This window comes from Stigmatopora argus, chromosome 8 (genome assembly GCF_051989625.1).
Source record: "Stigmatopora argus isolate UIUO_Sarg chromosome 8, RoL_Sarg_1.0, whole genome shotgun sequence".
In the NCBI taxonomy this organism is placed as follows: domain Eukaryota; kingdom Metazoa; phylum Chordata; class Actinopteri; order Syngnathiformes; family Syngnathidae; genus Stigmatopora; species Stigmatopora argus.
This window is the reverse complement of record NC_135394.1, coordinates 15,192,501-15,212,030: the sequence shown is the minus strand read 5'-3', so window position 1 is coordinate 15,212,030 and position 19,530 is coordinate 15,192,501. Positions and strand designations below refer to the sequence as shown.

Sequence of the window (19,530 nt, the reverse complement as noted above, 5' to 3'; positions counted from 1 at the left end):
AAGAAGCTAAAAGGATCCCGAGTGTCACCGGGGACGAGCAGAGACCCTGTAACAAAATGGAGGCCGAGGCCACGCCGGCTTTTTTGTAGACTGGAGTATTCCCGACAGCGGGTATTAACCCGTTATAGAGCGCACAGCCAGTTCTCCCAGTTTAGAGTCCCACTATCGCCTTAAGGGTTTTCCACTGAATTGGATAGATTGGACTTGACTGAGTCTTTTTTGGGGGAAAAAATAAGCCAAAAAAAAGAGAAAAACACTCATTTTGAGCCCCATTTTGATGTTGGCCAAAAAAACAAAAGCACTTACAGGAAGTGACGACATATTTACATGTATATATTCATCTTTTTTTCAATGAATGTCTTTTATTATGCGAATTTTCACCATTGCATTCGCCCTTCCATGTCTGTAAGTAAACTGGTATTTGTGTGTAGTAACTTCAAGTGTCCGCTAGAGGGAGACAGTTTCAGGAAATAACTTTATACCTCAGTCTGCTTTAAATTTACAGGGCTAAATTCAACAAAATACAATCTTTTTCAGTTTTTTTAAACAAGTGTTGGTGATTTATTTAAACAGCATACATGGACAAATGGTTTATCAGAGTAGAACATGACAAAAAAAGAAAATCAAGGGAAAAAAACATGTAATCATCGTATGGATTTGGTTGGTTGGTCCCTTTGGTCAATATTTAACCACACAGAACACAGAGGAATGTGTAAGCTTACATAAACAAACCTATTCACCTCTATTCAAAATATAAACACACAAAAAATGCTTGTATGATTGTACACAAAAATGTTTGTTCCCTTGATTACGGTTTTTAGGATTTCCTGCTGTTAATAATAGAGAAATTCAACTTTAATGCGGGTGTGTTGGAAATAGTGAACACACACACACACCCACAAGCCACAACATTAAGTACAACGGAAAAATCTTAATATTTTTAATTTAATTTTTTTGGGGGGTGGGGCGGGAATTTAAATAAAATTAAATACTGTTGGAATATTTTTTTGAAATATTTGGACCTGCTCAAGTAGGTTCAAGAACTAGTTTTTGCGGGAGAGGTAGTATAAAACTAAAAAAAATTGAAATATTTGACAAGAATACTTTAAAAAAGGACTTTTTTTTTATTATTAGATAAATTAAGAAATTTGTGCAAACTAAAACTGATTGCCACCGTAAAGTAGTTCTCAATTTAACAAAGTTTAAGTATTGAAATAAAAGGGGTGGTTTTTTTACATATATAATACATTAAAAAGACTATAAATAGTTAGGATAAAGCCACATTTGGAAAAAAGCATTTTACAAGAATACTGTTTTGTTTTATAGGAAAAAGTATCACGAAAAGATTAAATTAGTTTGCAGTTTTTCGTCTTAAGTGAGATTTTAAGGGAATAAAAGCCAAAAATTCATAATATAGTAAAATGATATACTAAGTCAAAATATTAAGGTCGTAAATCTACAAAAATGACAAGAATTGAACTTACAAAATTCTACAAAAAAAACTGGAATTAAATAAAAAAATCTACATTTTTGAAAATATTTGGCTCATAACACTGAATATATTTTTGACAAAAATACAGGGCGAAGAGTTAAAATAATAATAATCTCGTTATATTACAAGACTTCCACCGTAAAAATAAAATTACACAATTTCAGGGAAGAAAAACTTAAGTATTTTCTTACAAGAATTCAAAAAAAGTTGCAATATTACTGCAATAAAGCGTTAATAGTAAGAAAGGCAAGGAAAAAATCCATATTTTTAAGTGATGATATTGTTCCTAATGCTGTGGCTTGCGTTCCTTCCTACAAACGTCCTTAAATTTCTTCTTCCTTTTTGCTTAAAACAAAGCAAGATGAGCGCTAACATACACAAAGGCGAAATTCCTGACAGCAAAACCCTGCTTTGCTGAATCGCTTATGAAAAACAGAGACATTTACCGACCAAAACCTGACAGAAATGTCCGCCAAATCACTACAAAATTGGCGAAACGTGCTCTCTTGTGGACTTTGGTGGTCTTGACGCCCCCCTTTTGGTGAGGCCGTTCCTAAAATGCTACGTCAACACGAGAACAAATATGAGTTTTTTTACGTTGTTGTTTTTCAGTGCTTGTTCCCCTTTTCACGCCGAACGGGCGTTCGTTAAAATTGGTATTTTTTTACCCACGGGGGTCTCCAGCTGCCCATGTTATAGAATGCCCGTGTTTTTGTGTGGTTTTTCCCCAAAAAACAGGACTAACTTAAAGTCTAATGGCAACCAAAAGAGTTCCACTTGGTTCGTTAGCATCTAATTAAGAATAACGTGTCCCAAGATACAAAAGCCCTTCTGTAACCCTTAATTGGGCGCTCATTTAAGTCATTGGCATGGTGTAAATGATCCAAAAAATGTCATGTTTTCAAGGGTTAAATCCTATATATTTTATTTTTAACCCTTTCAGAGACTACTCCAAAATTGACATTTAGGTTATAGAGCAAGTGACTATTTTTAGTCATTAAAAAAATAAAATAGTTAGTATTTTTTTTCATTAATTGTTAATAATTTCAGTGTTTTTTTCTGTAGTTATAAAAATAATAATAAATCATTGTTAGTAAAGGTTAAACGATTGAAATTAAAATGAATAAAAACTAAACAAGAAACACTGGTTACTAGCATAAGTCCTACTCTAAAGTTGATTAAAAAAAAAATGGTATTCAATTCATTGCATGCCGGTGACGGTTATAGATAATAGTCCAATTCATTAATTATGAGAGGTCTGGCAGTGATTGGTCATCTTCCAGTGTCGTTGGGTTAGCATGTCCAATGGAATAACGTTTAATTCGCCCTTCCCGATTGAAACGGATTGGACGTCTGGCCTTGTCAACGTCAGCCAATGATATTTTTTACAAACTTGTGCATGAATGGGTTAATTCCCAAAAAGAGTCAGTTGCTCTATAAAGGCTTAGCGACGTTTTTACGGACGCTAAAACACTCAAATTGAATTTTTTTATTTTTTTACACAGAGCTAGCGCAACCACAAGCTAGCGTCTTTGTGTAAAATGCCAGGAAAGGGGGTGTGGCCTAAGGATATGGCACCCATACAGACCCCCCCCCCCATGCCCTATAAAGAGTTAAACAAATTTTCTGCCTGCTAATTTCCGCTTTTACACCGAGCTAGCGCAATCACGAGCTAGCTTCTTAGTGTAAAGTGCTAGGGACAAGGGCGTGGCCTAAGGATACGGCACCCGTAGAGATCCCCTCCCCCCCTTTACTTGCCCTATAAAGAGTTAAACAAATTTTCCGCCTGCTAATTTCCCCTTTTACACCGAGCTAGCGCAACCACGCGCTAGCTTCTTTGCGTAAAATACTAGGGACGGGGGCGTGGCCTAAGGATATGGCACCTGTAGAGACCCCAACCCCCGCCCTACTTGCCCTATAAAGAGTTAATCAAATTTTCCGCCTGCTAATTTCCCCTTTTACACCGTGCTAGCGCGACCGTTAGCTAGCTTGTTTGCGTCGAATGACGGCGAAATGTTAGTAGGTCCGAGAATACAGCGCCCCCTGTAGTTGTCGTCAACCCCGAGCGAGCAGCTTTGACCGCTGCTAGCATTCCTGACCGGAGAAGCTTCACCGAGGTTGAAAGGGCATCCCCCTTTTGGGGGGTCCGACTGACTAGCAGCATTTTAGTCGGGCTACCTACCGGCCCTCCGTCAAACACTTGCACCCGGTGCCGGACTCCTGGTTGATGGTCTCCTTGACCTCGGAGGGCAGCGAATCAAAGAGGTGGTCCTCCACCAGCAGGCAACAGCGGCGCAGTAGGGGGCACTGGCCCAGCTGGACTGGCAGGCGGTCCAGGCAGTTGCTCTTGAGCTCCAGGTGGCTCAGCTGGGTCAGCTGTCCAATCCTCTCGGGCAGGGAGGCCAGGCTGTTGTGGCCCAGGCACAGGGTCCGCAGCTTGGTGCACTTGAAGAGCTGCTTGGGGAGCGTTTCCAGCTTGTTGCCCGTGATGGCAAAGTACTGGAGGTTCTGCAGGAAGCCCACCTCGGGGGGTACCAGGGCCACGGCGTTGTGGCTCAGGTCCAGGTGGCGTAGCTTGAGCAGGGTGAAGAGCGAGGCGGGCAGGCACTCCAGCTTGTTGTGCGACAGGTAGAGCGACTCCAGGTTCTTGACGTGGCTGATGGACAGCGGGATGGAGATGATCTTGTTGTGCCAGAGCTTCAGGCAGGTCAGGCGTTTCAGGTGCTGGAAGCTGATCACCTCCTCGATGGTGCGGATGTGGTTGGACTTGAGGTCCAGCTCCTGCAGGTTGCCCAGGCTGAAGATGGCGTGTGGGATGCGCTCCAGTTCGCAGTTGTGGAGCTCCAGCTCGGACAGGTTGATCATCTTCTTCAGGGAGTTGAGCACCAGGAGCTTGGTGCCGTCGTTGTGGACCACCAGCTTGAGAAGGTGCGGCGACAGGTCGGTGATGTTGGTGGGGATCTTGGTCAGGTTGCTCTTGAGATGCAGGACCTTGAGGTGGCGCAGGTCCCGAAGGGACTCCAGCCCGATCATCTTGTTGTTCTCCGAGTTGAGGTTGCCCACCAGGTAGAGCTCCTGCAGGTTCTTCAACAAGTACAGCCAGGTGGGGATCTCGGCTACGTCAGTGAACTTGACGTGGAGGCGGGGCAGGTGGTCCCGCAGGAAGATGAACGCCGTCTGCTCCACCTTGGCCGGGCAGTGGTAAAAATGGAGCTCCTGCAGGTTGACCATCTGCGAGATCTTGGCGGTGATCCTGGCCTCGGGGATGAGCTCCAGCTTGAGGATCTCCAGGTCGGTGAGGTCGAAGACGGCGTCGGGGACGCCGGACAGCATGAAGAGGTGCAGCTCCAGCTTCTCCTGGGCGTTGCGGGCCACGTGCTGGCGTAGCTTCTCGTAGGTCCACTCGTGGTTGAGGCTGATCTCCCGCAGTTTGTTCTCGCTGACCTCGGAGAGGAAGACGCCGAAGCGCTTGGAGTAGAGCTGGTCGTACTGGTCCACCATGTGCAGCAGGAAGGCAAAGTCGTTCTTGACGTCGGGGATGTCGCTGAAGCTGCTCTCCTCGCGGACCTTCTCGAAGGAGTACTCCTTGAGGGGCCGGCGGAAGAGCCAGAAGAGCGTGTAGATGCAGATGACGCCGTAGACGCAGATGAGCGCGATGTAGCACACCAGCAGCTTCTTCAGCATGAAGGCCATGTTGTGCGTGCAGTGGAACCTGCCGTAGCCCGTCAGGTGCTTGATCTCCGGCTCGCACACGTGGTGGAAGTCGATGGAGGCCACGAAGGTCATGGTGTAGCACAGGATCAGGATGAACTTGACCGTCTTGATCATCGTCTGCAGGGCGTACAGCCGGTAGATCAGGTCGCTGTCCTCCACGTGGGCGCGGAACTTGCGGACCTTCTCGAAGAGCGCCTTGGCCTGCTCGCCGTCCTTCTTGTCCAAGATGGTCATGGACGGCGCCTCGCTCACCAGCTTCTCGGCCGAGAAGGTCACGCCCGAGTTGCTCAGCGTGGGCGCCGACTGCTTGGGGCTGCCCTCCTCGCTGCTGGTGGAGAAGTGCTTGCGGTGGGAGGAGCCTCCCGCCAGACGCTGCTTGTTCTCCTCCGAGTCCTCGCACGCCGTCTCCGACAGCGCCTTGGTGGTCCAAGGGGACTCGAAGCACTTGCCCAGGATGGACACAAAGTGCTCGATCTTGGAGCTGGTCCGGGGGTACTTGAACCAGAAATTGCTACTCACCATCAGGATCAGGGTGTGGATCAGCGCCAGGTAGGGGAAGTACTTGGAGTACCACGGGAGGGCCACGTGGTAGCACATCTGGTTGACGAAGACGTACTGTTGGTAGTCCAGTTTGGTTCGGACCCCGGCCGGGGGCGGCTGCCGGGTGGAGGAGGGGGCCTGATGATCGGGGGCCGCCATCAGGGGCGCCGCACGCGCTCCGGCGGCGCCCTCCTTGCTCCAGGGACCCCCCGCCGTTTCCGTGGAAAGGACGTGGGCAGGAGAGTCCGGGTCGGGTAGGCACACCACCTGGTCCCGTGTCAGCTGCATGGTCCCGGCGAAGATGGCGAGCATGAGCATGACGATGCCCAGGTAGTCCATGAAGACGTCCCACCATGGTTTCAGGATGCGGTAAGTCGGCTGGATGTCGTTCAGGGAGGCGACTTCGGTGAGGGTGAACATTCCTAGCGCCGCAAAAGAAGACAACAAATAATGTAGTGGTGTACTCGTGGGAGGGAAAATAAATAAATAAAAATTGACTGAAAATTTGTTTTTAGAGTTTTTTGCTTAATTATATTAAGGTAAAGCCATTGTGAGTGGTTAGTGCACAGGTGTCAAAGTGGCGGCCCGGGGGCCAAATCTGGCCCGCCGCATCATTTTGTGTGGCCTGGGAAAGTAAATCATGAGTGCCGACTTTCTGTTTTAGGATTAAATTAAAATGAAGAGTATAGATGTATATTAAATTTCCAGATTTTCCCCCTTTTAAATCAATTGTAATTTTTTAATCATTTTTTCTGTGTTTTTAGTTCAAAAATCATTTTGTAAAATCTAAAAATATATTTAAAAAAGCTAAAATAAACATTGTTTTAGATCTATAAAAAAACTGAATATTCAGGCCCTTTAATCTAGTCCATTTATTTTAAAAAAATCTAAATATTATATTTTCCTGATTTTCCCCCTTTTAAATCACTAATTGTAATTTTTTAATCTTTTTTCTGTGTCTTTAGTTCAAAAATCATTTTGTAAAATCTAAAAATATATATTAAAAAAGCTAAAATAAACATAGTTTTAGATCTATAAAAAACTGAATATTCAAGCCCTTTAATCCAGTTCATTTAAAAAAAAAATCTAAATATATTTTCATGATTTTTCCTCCTAAATCAATAATTGTAATTTTTAATCCATTTTTTCTGTGTTTTTAGTTCAAAAATCATTTTGTAAAATCTAAAAATATATTTAAAAAAAAGCTAAAATAAACATTGTTTTAGATCTATAAAAAATAATATTCAGGCCCTTTAATCCAGTTCATTTAATCCATTTATAAAAATAATAAACCAACCCGAGTCTGACACCCTTGGGTTGGCACGACGGCCTTACAGCTCTGGGGTCCTGGGTTCAAATCCTGGTCGGCCCACCTGTGTGGAATTTGCATGTTCTCTCTCCCCGGCCTGTGTGGGTTTTCTCTGGGTACTCCAGTTTCCTCCCACATTCCAAAAACGTGCATGGTAGGCTGATTGGACACTCTAAATTGCCCCTAGCTATGAGTACAAGAGTGAATTTGTCCTTTGTCTCCTCAGGGTGTCCCCCACCCTGTCCCAAAGTCAGCTGGGATATGCTCCAGCACCCCCCCCCCGCGAACCTAATGAGGATAAAGCGGTTCAAAAAATGAATAAATAAAGCCACCTGCTGTCAGTTATTGGACATATAAAATGAAATCATTGTACATCTATTTATGCAATGCAATAATGTTTATATTCATTTTTTGTACCGTTTATCACCACAAGGAGCAGCGCCGGAGCTAACTACGGGCAGTAGGTAACTGAGAGGTTTCCAGCACGTGTAAATCGGAAAATTTGGATCTGTGTGACATATCCTTGTAGCATATGCGGAGTGGCATCTCCGAGCTTCAGTAAGATAACAATGGTTCAACTTTTAGCGGGACATTAACCAGCCAGTACACGTTGTTACATGTTTACAAAGGTTAGCCAACACGCATCACTGACTCATTCCTTCCACTTCCATGTTAACCTGCAAACGCTAAGAAACCCGTGTTGGGAGTAAATAAAACCTACGGACATAGCCACTTGTTTCCATGAGGGTTTATTGGTACAAAAATAATGCATTTTATCAAATGGAAATAAGTGTTTGGCTCTGTCTTCAATATAGATGACAATTTTATTTAGGTTTGCTCAAATTTTCTTCACAACTGAGTGGTATAATAGAAAAAAAAATATTGTTATTTTTGCATACTTGATTAATTTTGTTGTTATCATAATTATAAAATGTGTTTTCAGCCAACAACGTAGCATGACGCTACTTTTAAAGACTACTCCAGTCATATTAATATTTACAAGATTTGAAACAGTTCTACTGTGAATTATGAACTTGTGGACAATGTAGATGACCAGCAGGGGGCAGAAATTCGCATTTTTTTTGTTACATCAGACAGGAATATAATACTGTAATATAGATTGGTACTCTGTTTGTTGTAGTTATCAGAAGTATTCATGTACTTTGGTCTGGAAACGTATGTGTTTATTCTCAGTTATGTTGTTTTACCATTTAAAACCATTCCTACATTTTTATAGAAAAAAAATTATGTGATGCTAGGTGTTATTAAGGTAAGTGGATAAAAGTAAACGAATTTAAGTCATTTAGTCAAACTAATTTCTTGTTCCCTATGTCATAGAACAGGCAAAAAGCTAACAGGATGTCTTTGTTCAAATTTGAAAGCATTGAAAGAGTTAAATACCCCCCAAAAAGGACAAATAGCCCAATAAATCTTACCCGTTTTCCCCCCCAACCAAAAACCACGTGCCAATTTGGCGACGACGCTCCCGTATTCATTTTCATAGTGCTACTTTATCTCTCCGGTTAGCTAGCTAGCTCGAATAACAATCTTGTTTGCTGGATAATGAACGTAATGAAATGCGCGGTGAGAGTATAATATGTTCCCGAATATAAACACGACATATTATAATCGCAATTTATTGAGTTCGCGTTTATGGGACAATGAGCGAAAAAGTAGTTACATCATGTCCGAGTCGTCATTGAACGCCGCACGCTGCTTCCGTATTTGTCTGGTGGAAGAAAAAAAAATACAAAAACATCATCCTATCCAGCACATTCGCCTCAATTCATTTGAAACAAACAAAACCCGTCAAAAAGCAGTGAATTATCCGTTTTAAACTCCCCCGAACGAAGGACTAATGTGCTTCGGTTCGACAAGAATAGTCCGAAAAAAAAAAATAGTCCTACGAACCTTCGCGCAGGTCTGCTCGACGCGGAGTAACGTCCCGTTAAGCCAGAACCGAAGCCGGTCGCCGCCGGTCAACAGCCATGTTGAAGCCGTCCATTCTTCCTGGTTGTGTCGGCGGTGCCCGCGGGGGTGCCTGGGCCGCCTGTAAGCGGCTTAGGGCGGCAGCTACTCGCCCCCACCTACCATGTGTGCCGCCTCGCGTCGGATGGTCCAGTCCGGTTTGGTCCGCCGCGCCCGCCGGTCACGGGTGGCAGTGGGCGGCCGTGGGAAAGTTAACGTGGCGGAGGCGGTGGTAGTGCGTCTCTTGTTCGGATATTCCTTCTCCTGCTGCTGCTTTTTTTTGCCCCCCGTGGACGGCAGGTGGAAGTCGCGCGTTGCGTTATTACGCCGAAAGCCCGCCACACAGAAGCTTTAAGGGAGTGTCGAGCAACCGTTAGCACAGCACAAACAGATAACAATCAAGGGATAACCAACAAGTGTAAAACGGAGAATTTCACATCATATAAATGAAAAATAAAAGAACTGTATAAGTCAAGTATAAAACAGGAATACCACCCCAGACAATAAATGTTAAATAAATAAATAAAACAGTATAATAAGTAAAGTATAAAACAGGAATACCACCCCAAGACAATAAATTAAATTAAAAATATATATATATAATAAGTCAAGTACAAAACAGAAATACCACTCAAGACAATAAATGTTAAATAAATGAATGAATAAATACAGTATTAATCAGTAAAGTATAAAACAGGAATACCACCCAAGACAATAAATGTTAAATAAATGAATGAATAAATACAGTATTAATCAGTAAAGTATAAAACAGGAATACCACCCAAGACAATAAATGTTAAATAAATAAATAAAACAGTATAATAAATAAAGTATAAAACAGAAATACCACTCAAGATAATAAATGTTAAATAAATAAACAAAACTATAATAAGTAAAGTATAAAACAGGAATACCACTCAAGACAATAAATGTTAAATAAATGAATGAATAAATAAATAAATACACTATGAATCAGTAAAATATAAAACATGAATACCACTCAAGACAATTAATTTTAAATAAATAAAAACAGTATGATCAGTAAAGTATAAAACAGGAATACCAACCCAAGACAATAAATTAAATTAAAATCTAAAAAAGTATAATAAGTCAAGTATAAAACAGAAATATCACTCAAGATAATAAATGTTAAATAAATAAACAAAAACTGTATAATAAGTAAAGTATAAAACAGGGATACCAACTCAGGACAATAAAAAATAAAAATAAAAACAGTATAATAAGTCAAGTATAAAACAGAAATACCACTCAAGAAAATAAATGTTAAATACATTTTAAAAACAGTGTAATAAGTAAAGTATAAAACAAGAATACCAGGACAATAAAAAAAATACAAATAAAAAAAAACTGTAAAATAAGTCAAGTTCAAAACAGGAATTCCAACTCAGAACAATACATGTTAAAAAAAATAAAAAACTATAATAAGTCAAGTATAAAACAAGAATACCATTCAGGATGATAAATATTTAAATAATAAAAATCGCAACAGTATATTAAGTCAAGTATTAAACAGGAATACCACTCAAGACAATAAATAAAAAAAATATGTATAATAAATTGAGTATACAACAGGAATATGATCAAGACAATAAAGGTAAAAAATTAAAATAAAAAACAGTATAATAAGGCAAGTATACAACAGGAATAACACTCAAGACAATAGTTCCAAGTGTTTTATTTGAATTGGAAAAATAATATTTGTGTAATATACAGTTGATTCATTAAGGCAATATTCTGTATAAGTTGTGGTATGTCTCATGTTGTCATAAACGCCTGAAAATATATGAATCTATTTTTACTGTGACGCATAAATGCTTAAATAACCCTTCAAAACTTGAGAGGCCCCAAATTTCAAAAATGGTGCGCGCGAGATTAAAAAAAATAAAGTAAAAATATAGTGCAAGTCTCACGTGTGCTCGTAATTTCCAGCAAATGAAGTGAAGAAGCAAAAAAGCAGGCACTGTGGTGACATAAATTCTGCCTTCAGACACTTCAAAAGGCAAAATACATATTTTGATATAAGACACACTTCCGACCCAACGTGTTCAGACCGTGAAACTAAACAAGTTATTTTAATCCCCTATTATTACCCTGTATGACTTCATGTATTCGTATTAGGTCATAAATTGATCTTTTTTTCAACGTATGACTTAAGTCTAATAACATTACAACTATAATCATATTTTTTGTGATTTTATAACTTGATATTACAATGCATGACTTAATTCTCGTGATACTGCGACTTTAATTTTACGACTTTTTCTCCTAATTTTACGCCATGTTGATCTCAGCCCATGAACTAAACAACTTACAATTCATGTAAATGTAAAAATACACAATAAAACAACTTTAATCTCGTAATATTATAACACAATCCAATAATCCTGCAATCCTACAATGTATAAATTCATTTTCAAAATATTAGGATTTAACACTGCATAATATTTAGACTTTTCTCTCATATTACGACATGTGACCGGTAATATTCCGATTTTAATCTCCCGATATTTCAACTCTCTTATTTACTTATGTATTTATTATTGACCATTTTTAATTGATTATTTATTTGTCTGTTTGTTTGCTATTATTTATGCACTTTGTGGTGAATCTTTAAGTCTCATTAGACTTGTATAATGACAATAAAAGCATTCATTCATTCATTTTCTGAACCGCTTTATCCTCACTAGGGTTGTGGGGGGTGCTGGACCCTATCCCATCTGACTCCAGGCCAGAGGTGGGGGACACCCTGAATCGGTGGCCGACCAATCGCAGGGCACGAGTAGACAAAGGACAACCGTACACACGCACACCCATACCTAGGGGCAATTTAGCATACAATTAGCCTAGCATACACATTTTTTGGAACGTGGGAGGAAACCGGAATACCCGGAGAAAACCCACGCAGGCCCGGGGAGAACATGCAAACTCCACAGAGAGAGAGAGACTTTTTGCACCGACCTGGATTTGAACCCAGGACCCCATGGCTGTTAGGCCGACGCGCTAACCACTCAATCCACCAGGCCGTCGCGCTAACCACTCAATCCACCGGGTCGCCCATTCAATTTAATTGGTCAATTTTTTTAGTTTTTCTTTCTTTTTCCGGCACACCAAAATCCCACGAATAAGAAAAACATACACGATTGTCACGTTCCTCGAAAAAAAAAGGAACTCTAGTCGCAAAAATTCCACCAGCGTTGAAAAAAACGACCCTCCCCGAACGCAACACGAGACGCCTTCACTCGGCCTTCATCCCGTCCCTGACGTCGGACGGCAGAGTGTCAAACAGCGCGTCCTCCACGACCAAACCGCTGCGCTTGAGCGCACGACAGCACCCCAACTCCGGCGGCAGGACCTCAAAATGGTTCCCCTTGAGCTCCAACTGGGCCAACTGGACCAGGTAGGACACCTTGGGCGAGAGGACGCTCAAGGAGTTCTTCCCCAGTTTCAAGGTCTTGAGCTTCTTGCAGAAGAAGAGCTCATCCGGGAGGTTCTCGATTTTATTGCAGGCCACCGAGAAGTACTGCAGGCTCTGGAGGACCCCGATCTCGGGGGGGATGAAGCGGATGTCGTTGTGGCAGAGGTCCAGGTAGCGCAACTTGTTGCACAGGAAGAGATGCGAGGGCAAGATCTCGATCTTGTTGTGGCTGAAGTAGAGGCGCTCCAGGCTGCCCATCTTCTTGATGTGCTCGGGGATGTACATGATGGCGTTGTACCACAGCTTGAGGCAGGTGAGCTTGCGTAGATGCTGGAAACTGACGATCTCCTCGATGGAGCGTAGGTTGTTCTCCTTCAGATCCAGTTCCTGCAGGCCGGTCAAGCCGAAGACGGCGTGCGGGATGCGTTCCAGGTCGCAGCGCACCATCTCCAGCTCCAGCAGGTTGGTCATCTTCTTCAGGTTGCCCAGCATCACCAGCTTGGTGCCGTCGTTGTGAAGGTAGAGGCGCTGCAGGTGGCTGGAGACGTCCACCACGGACTGGGGGATCTTGGTCAGGTTGCTCTTCAGCGAGAGAGTCTTCAGGCTCTTCATCTCGCGCAGGGACTCCAGGACCACGTTCTTGGAGGCGTCGGGGCAGAGAGAACCGGCCAGGTGAAGCTCCTCCAGGTTCCTCAGGCCGTAGAGCCAACCGGGGAACTCGCGGCTGTCGTCGAACTTGACCCGGAGAACTTTGAGGTTCTCCTTGAGGAAGGACATGGCGGCGGCGTGCAGCTTGATGGAGCACTGGTAGAGCGAGAGCTCCTGGAGGTTCTCCAGCTGCGAGACGGAGGCCGGCACGCTGGCGTTGTTGATGATCTCCAGCTTGAGGGACTGCAGCTCGCTCAGCTCGAAGACGGTGTCGGGTAGGCCGGGGAGCATGAAGAGCTGAAGCTCCAAGCGGTTGTGGGCGTTGACCTGCAGCCTTTGGCGTAGCTTCTCCGCCGTCCACTCGTGGTTGAGGTTGAGCTGCTTCAGCTTGTTCTCGCTCACCTCCGACAGGAAGACGGCGAAGCGCTTGGAGTAGAGCGGGTCGTACTGGTCGATCATGTGCAGCATGAAGGCAAAGTCGTTCTTCACGTCCGGGATGTCGCTGATCCCCGTCTCCTGGCGTACGTACTCGAAGGAGTACTCCTTCAGGGACCGGTAGAAGAGCCAGTAGGACGTGTAGAGGCTGGTTAGTCCGTAGACCGCCACCAGGCACAGGTAGCAGTAGGAGAGCTTGGAGAAGAGGTGCGCCATGGTGTGGTTGCACTCAAACTCCCTGTAGCCCGTCATGTCCTGGATGTCCACCTGGCAGGGAACCGGGTTGCGGACTACGTCCACCAGGGAACTGTTGTAGATGATGATCAGCAGGAACTTGAAGACCTTGAAGACCGTCTGCCTCACGTACATGATGTAGAGGATGTCGCCCTCTTCCACGTGGAGGCGGAACTTCTTCACCTTCTCGAAAAGCGCCTTAGCTTGCTCGCCCTCCTTTTTGTCCAAGACGCCGGCCGTGGGTTTGTCGGCCACAATTTTCTCCGGGATGGAGCGCAGGGATTGGCTCTTCTCCAAGACGCCGCCGGCTCCGCCCCCGCCGCCGGGGGACGCCACCGCCTTTTTGTGCTCGGCGTCCTCCGAGTTCTCCCCGGAGACCTCGGAGAGGGCTCGGGTGGTCCACGGGGAGTCGAAGCATTTGCCCAGCATGGAGATGAAGTGCTCGATTTTGGAGCTGGATCCGGGGAACTTGAACCAGAAGTTGCTGCACACCATGAAGACCAGCGTGTGGATCAGAACCAGGTAAGGGAAGTACTTGGCGTACCAGTGCAGGACCTTCTCGTAACACATTTGGTTGATGAAGCTGTACTGCTGGAGGTCCAGGTCCGTCTTGCGCCCGCTCATTTCGTGCAGCCCGGACGTGACGTTGAAACGCGGCGGTGGGGGCGTGGCTTCGCTGGCGTTGCCGAGAGACGAAGACGTCCTGTTTGGTAAACAGATGATCTTGTCTTGCATCACCTGCGGCAGAAGACCCAAATGAAGTCAAGTGCGGTAATCCCTCGAATAGAGCGGTTCGCGTAGACCCGACGTGTCCGCGATAAACGAAAAACCGCAAAGTGGGATCAACCCCACGTTATAACTACCACAATCCATGTTTTTGCGCCTATAAAGAAATACAAGTGCACATGTACGACTATCAAAAAGTGTACATTTATTAAATATTACAGCTATAAGTAATAATATCTAAATATAGTGTATATATTTAAATAATGTAACTACCTCAAATAGTTCCTCTCTGCTTGATATACCGTATTTACTCGTCCCCGCGTATAAGCCGCACCCTTAAAATGGCCTTAAAATCATTGAATTTTCCAATTTCTCGCGTATAAGCCGTTCCACTGATTCCCAATTTTCACCTCCATATTCATGGTTTTAATAGAGAGTACAAATGTGTTACTTTGAAGGGAACATTTTAAGAAAAAAAGGTTCATTTATTTATTAATGAACATATTCATACTCATGTTAATGTACATATATATGTAAATATGTAAGATTGTAGCTGGGGTCTAATTTCCCTCTTTAGGTTGAAGATTGACTTCATTGATTTCACCTGCTGTTGTCCGCCCTCTCTCAGCCAATCGGCTTCCTCTGATGTCACCCACCTGTTCCACATTGTCTCGTTAACCCCCGTCTGTTTAAAATTGTATTCAAAGCAGGAACGTCCATAGTTCACTTCTTTCTATTGGTCTGGACCAAAATACTTGGGAGGAGTTAAGCAGTGATTGCAAATACTTTACAGTTAGGTGAGTACTACAGAATTTATTTTACTATATCAATTGATCTATATCTATCTATCTATTTTTATGTATATATTAAATTAGTATTGACATCAAACGGTACATATTTTCTCGCATATAAGCCGTACTCGCATATAAGCCTTATTTGTAACTCAAAAAATGATAACTGAATCAACGATACGGCTTATATGTGCACAAGACTTGCTATACTCTTTATCAACAGTAGATGTCGGCAAAATAACATTTACTATTTGTTGGTTAATTTCAGTTTTGCAGTAAGAAAACAACCATTACTGGATAAATTACTCGCTTCCTTATAATATTGACCCTAATAATATCCTAACAATATCTCAGAAATACCACGTGCGATGATTTTTCTTAATATTTTCCCTTCAAAGTAACACATTTGTACTCCCTATTAAAACCATGAATATGGAGGTGAACATTGTGAATCAGGGGGCGGCTTATACATGAGAAATTGTAAAATTCAACAATTTTAAGGCAATTTTAATGGTGCGATGGCGGCTTATATGCGAGTAAATACGGCATATCCAAAGCAATCCTTATACTGTGGTACTATTAATGTACTAAAATACTACTTATTTATTATTTATTTGTCTTTGTTTGTTGTTGTTATTTGTGCACTTCCCTACTTAGTTATGTTGTTGACTATTTATGTATTAATGTTTATTAGTTTTTGTTATTATGTATTGATTATTTGAGCACTTGATTGTGAAGCTTTAAATTTCATTATACTCACATAATGACAATAATTGAATTCAGTTCAATAATGAACAGTGATAGGTCATGTGTAGTATCTTTTCCAGTACTGTTGCATCCATTTTTGGATATACAGAGTAGTACTATTTACTAGGTATTGGTATATTTTAAAGTTTTCTAGTTGCTATTGTACCTTTTTCAATATCATGCCGACCGTATTTGTTTTACGTTGTACTTCAAATGTATGATGAGAACTACTTCTACTTTACTCTTGAAATATTGAAGGCGTACAATATTGATAGGACTCCATGCGAGGATGAATAAAACACGCACGCCTACACGTACTTGGAAAGAAAGTCATTCATATTTAAGGAGAAGGCAATTAAACGTCGGGAATTAAAGACACTCATTTGGGAATGATCGCTAAAAGTGGCTTTTTACCGAATGAATGCTCCGTATGGAAAAGTACCGACCCAGAACGGGGGTTGGAATTTCCTGCCTTCTATAGCGTCACAAGCGGCTTTTTATGTCGACCGTTTTTCCCGCGCCCCCCTTTTTGTGATTATTAGTACTGAAACGCAAGAAATTTGAAGTTATCCTGCCACTCATTTGCGAGTATGTGCCGTTTTCTTCAAAGTGGAATCGTATGGTAATCATATTTCCCCCGTGTGTTTAAAGGCGTGTGCCAAGTTTCTGCTAAAATAAGACGAAAAGGCACACTGGAAAAAGGTCAAGCATCTGCAGTTCGCGGCTTGATGTTTACTAGAAGAGGCTGGGCGGGGGGAATTTTCCGTTGCAGGGGCGTCGCGTTTGTTTAAAAAAAAATGGAAAATGTGGGGGTGTTAGAAAAGTGAGGAAGAAGACCGACCTGGAGGGTGCATCCGAAGACTCCAATCATGAGCATGATGACGGATAGGTAGTCGGTGAAGACGTCCCACCACGGCTTCAGCACTCGGAAAGCCGGCTGCTGCTCCGAGAACTGGCGGAATTCCATGACGGGAATCATGGCGCCTACAGGGACGGGGGGACAGAGGACAAACGACGGTTACTAAGCGGAGCTAGCGTTGGCTAGCGTCGGCTCGCGTGTTGCTGACGGAATGCTTTGTACGGGATGTTCTTATTGATTCTTTGGTTGGTGACCCTCAAAATGATCAAAAGAGGCGTGTAGGGAATCTGGGTTTTAGGCCACAGGGGCCAAAATGGCGGCCCGTTACATGGTTTTGCGTGGACGGCGAAAGTAAATCATGCGTTAGCTTTGTGTTTCATGCTAATGTTCAAAGTTTGTTGATTTGGTCTTTATTTTCAAGAAAGTCACTTCAGTTTCTGTATTTCTAATTCTCACAAGGGTTGCAGGGGGTGCCGGTGCCTATCCCAGCGAACGACGGCACCAGGCGGAGGGGCACCCTGAATCGGTGGCCAGCCAATCGCAGGGCATGAGGAGAGAAAGGGTAACCATTGGCACTCGCACTCACAGCTAGGAGCAATTTAGCATACAATTAGCCTAGCATGCATGTTTTGGGGGATTTTGGTGGAAACCGGGGTACCCGGAGAAAAGCCACGCAAGCCCGGGAGAACATGAAAGCTCCACACGGGAAGTTCCGATCCTTGGATTGAACCCTCGATTTCAGACCTGTGAGGCTGACATGCAAATTAGCATACAATTAGCCTAGCATGCATGTTTTGGGGATTTTGGTGGAAACCGGGGTACCCAGAAAAAAGCTATGCAAGCCCGGAGAAGATGAAAACTCCACACGGGAAGTTCCGAACCTCGGATTGAACCCTCGATTTCAGACCTGTGAGGCTGACTTGCAAATTAGCGTACAATTAGCCTAGCATGCATGTTTTAGGGATTTTGGTGGAAACTGGGGTACCTAGAAAAAAGCCACGCAAGCCTGGGAGAACATCAAAACTTCACACAGGGAGTTCCGAACCTCGGATTGAACCCTCGATTTCAGATCTGTGAGGCTGACTTGCAAATTAGCATACAATTAGCCTAGCATGCATGTTTTGGGGATTTTCGTAGAAACCGTCGTACCCGGAGAAAAGCCACGCAAGCCCGGGGGAACATGAAAACTCCACACAGGAAGTTCCGAACCTCGGATTCAACCCTCGATTTCAGACCTGTAAAGCTGACTTGCTTAACACTTGACCACCGTGCCGCCATTTTGTGTCAAATTGAAAAATCAAATTACGGTTTGTGTTGGATTTCTTTTAAATCTAAAAATAAATGAATTAAACCTAATATTTCCAACCCGTGACATCTTTTTGCGCTTCCCGCAAAAGTAAATCATGAATTGAATGCTTTTATTGTCATTATACAAGGATATAATGACAATTAAGATTGGACATCAGCAGCCATTGAGTTAACCCTGGTTGTCAAATTCCCAAGAGTTCTGAGCACAATTAGGTCCAGTTTGTATAAAGGAACATTCCCATTCCCACCGGATGAGTCAGCCACACATCCTCCACCTCATCCCTTTCCTGACAGGAAATTTGTCCCCCCCCAATCCCCAAATGAATCCAAATAGAGCCATGTTTGGAAAACGCCCCAAGGAACACATACCTACGTGTGTCCTTGGGGGAGGTAATAACAATAATAAGACGTAAATAACTGTCCAACCGCAGTGCAGAGTGAAAACACTCATCATATACACTCGTGTCATTGAAACGACGGAATCGGCACTCGGGGTGAGGATGCTGCAGTGACTTTAGAAAAAGGAAGAAAAAAAGAGAGAGAGAGAGGAAAAAGTAGCGTTTATCTCAAAAGATGTTTACCTTGCTTTTGGAGGTATTTTTTCTTTTTTTTTCTTCTTAATCGGAGAGCAAGTCAGCTCTATCCGTCATCGTCGTGACACGGCGGTTCTCGTTGGGCTGCCTTCGCTCTCGGAATGCCCGCTTGTCTGCCTAAGGTGGTCCGCCGTGCGCCGTCCGACGTCCGGGCGTGGATGCGCCATGTGGGCGGAGGAGGTGAAGACGCGGACCGCGGGGCGGGGACTGCCGAAGTGGAAAACCCGAGTCGAGCCGAAGTACAAAACCCGAGTTCAGCCGAAGTAGAAAACCCGAGTTCAGCCGAAGTAGAAAACCCGAGTTCAGCCGAAGTAGAAAACCCGAGTTCAGCCGAAGTAGAAAACCCGAGTTCAGCCGAAGTAGAAAACCCGAGTTCAGCCGAAGTAGAAAATCCGAGTTCAGCCGAAGTAGAAAACCCGAGTCCAACCGAAGTAGAAAACCCGAGTCCAACCAAAGTGGAAAACCCGAGTCCAGCCGAATTTAACCGAACCTTGAAAGCAGAAAGACTTGTTGCCTCCCAACGGAGGAAGACGTTCCACAAATGAATAACTTAATCATAGTCCTTAATAACGTGTCGATGAAGCATCACGACTTTTACTTAATTATGCTGGACATATAATGACATTTTTAATTGTATTTTTTATTTAAAATTGAATGTGACTTTATTAACTAACCTCAATTGCACCTGTCACGTGGTCTACCGGCGTTGCATTTATTTGCCCTCCGCCTA

General features: G+C 43.4%; 3 protein-coding genes across 6 annotated transcripts in view; 1 reads left to right on the top strand and 2 right to left on the bottom strand.

Moving 5' to 3' along the window:
* Positions 1–335: 335 nt before the first annotated feature.
* On the bottom strand, positions 336–9,378 carry lrrc8db (leucine rich repeat containing 8 VRAC subunit Db). Its single transcript, XM_077607487.1, has 2 exons — positions 8,967–9,378; positions 336–6,168 (listed from the first exon to the last, which is right to left on the bottom strand). Exon 2 carries the CDS (start codon positions 6,164–6,166, stop codon positions 3,671–3,673), a length of 2,496 nt encoding a protein of 831 aa, XP_077463613.1. The 5' UTR covers positions 6,167–6,168; positions 8,967–9,378; the 3' UTR covers positions 336–3,670.
* A 2,191-nt stretch (positions 9,379–11,569) lies between these two features.
* Positions 11,570–19,206, bottom strand: lrrc8c (leucine rich repeat containing 8 VRAC subunit C). Its single transcript, XM_077607089.1, has 3 exons — positions 18,789–19,206; positions 16,882–17,024; positions 11,570–14,514 (listed from the first exon to the last, which is right to left on the bottom strand). The coding sequence occupies exons 2-3, from the start codon at positions 17,017–17,019 to the stop codon at positions 12,280–12,282; spliced, it is 2,373 nt and encodes a 790-aa protein (XP_077463215.1). The 5' UTR covers positions 17,020–17,024; positions 18,789–19,206; the 3' UTR covers positions 11,570–12,279.
* The window catches only part of LOC144078761 (kynurenine--oxoglutarate transaminase 3-like), a 10,967-nt gene continuing 6,703 nt past the window's right edge, over positions 15,267–19,530 (top strand). The window contains exon 1 of one of the 4 annotated variants that reach the window (XM_077607091.1): positions 15,267–15,299. The gene's annotated coding sequence lies outside the window, so the exon portion shown is untranslated. Of the gene's footprint in view, positions 15,300–17,442; positions 17,462–19,505 lie in introns of those variants that run through there. The other 3 variants (XM_077607090.1, XM_077607095.1, XM_077607094.1) reach the window with 3 other exon arrangements.

Coding starts and splice junctions, on each gene's coding strand:
- lrrc8db (XM_077607487.1), bottom strand. CDS start 6,166: ATGTTCACCCTCACCGAAGTCGCCTCCCTGAACGACATCCAGCCGACT.
- lrrc8c (XM_077607089.1), bottom strand. CDS start 17,019: ATGATTCCCGTCATGGAATTCCGCCAGTTCTCGGAGCAGCAGCCGGCT. Junction 14,515..16,881: donor TCTTCGGATGCACCCTCCAG/GTCGGTCTTCTT, acceptor CTTCTGCCGCAG/GTGATGCAAGACAAGATCAT.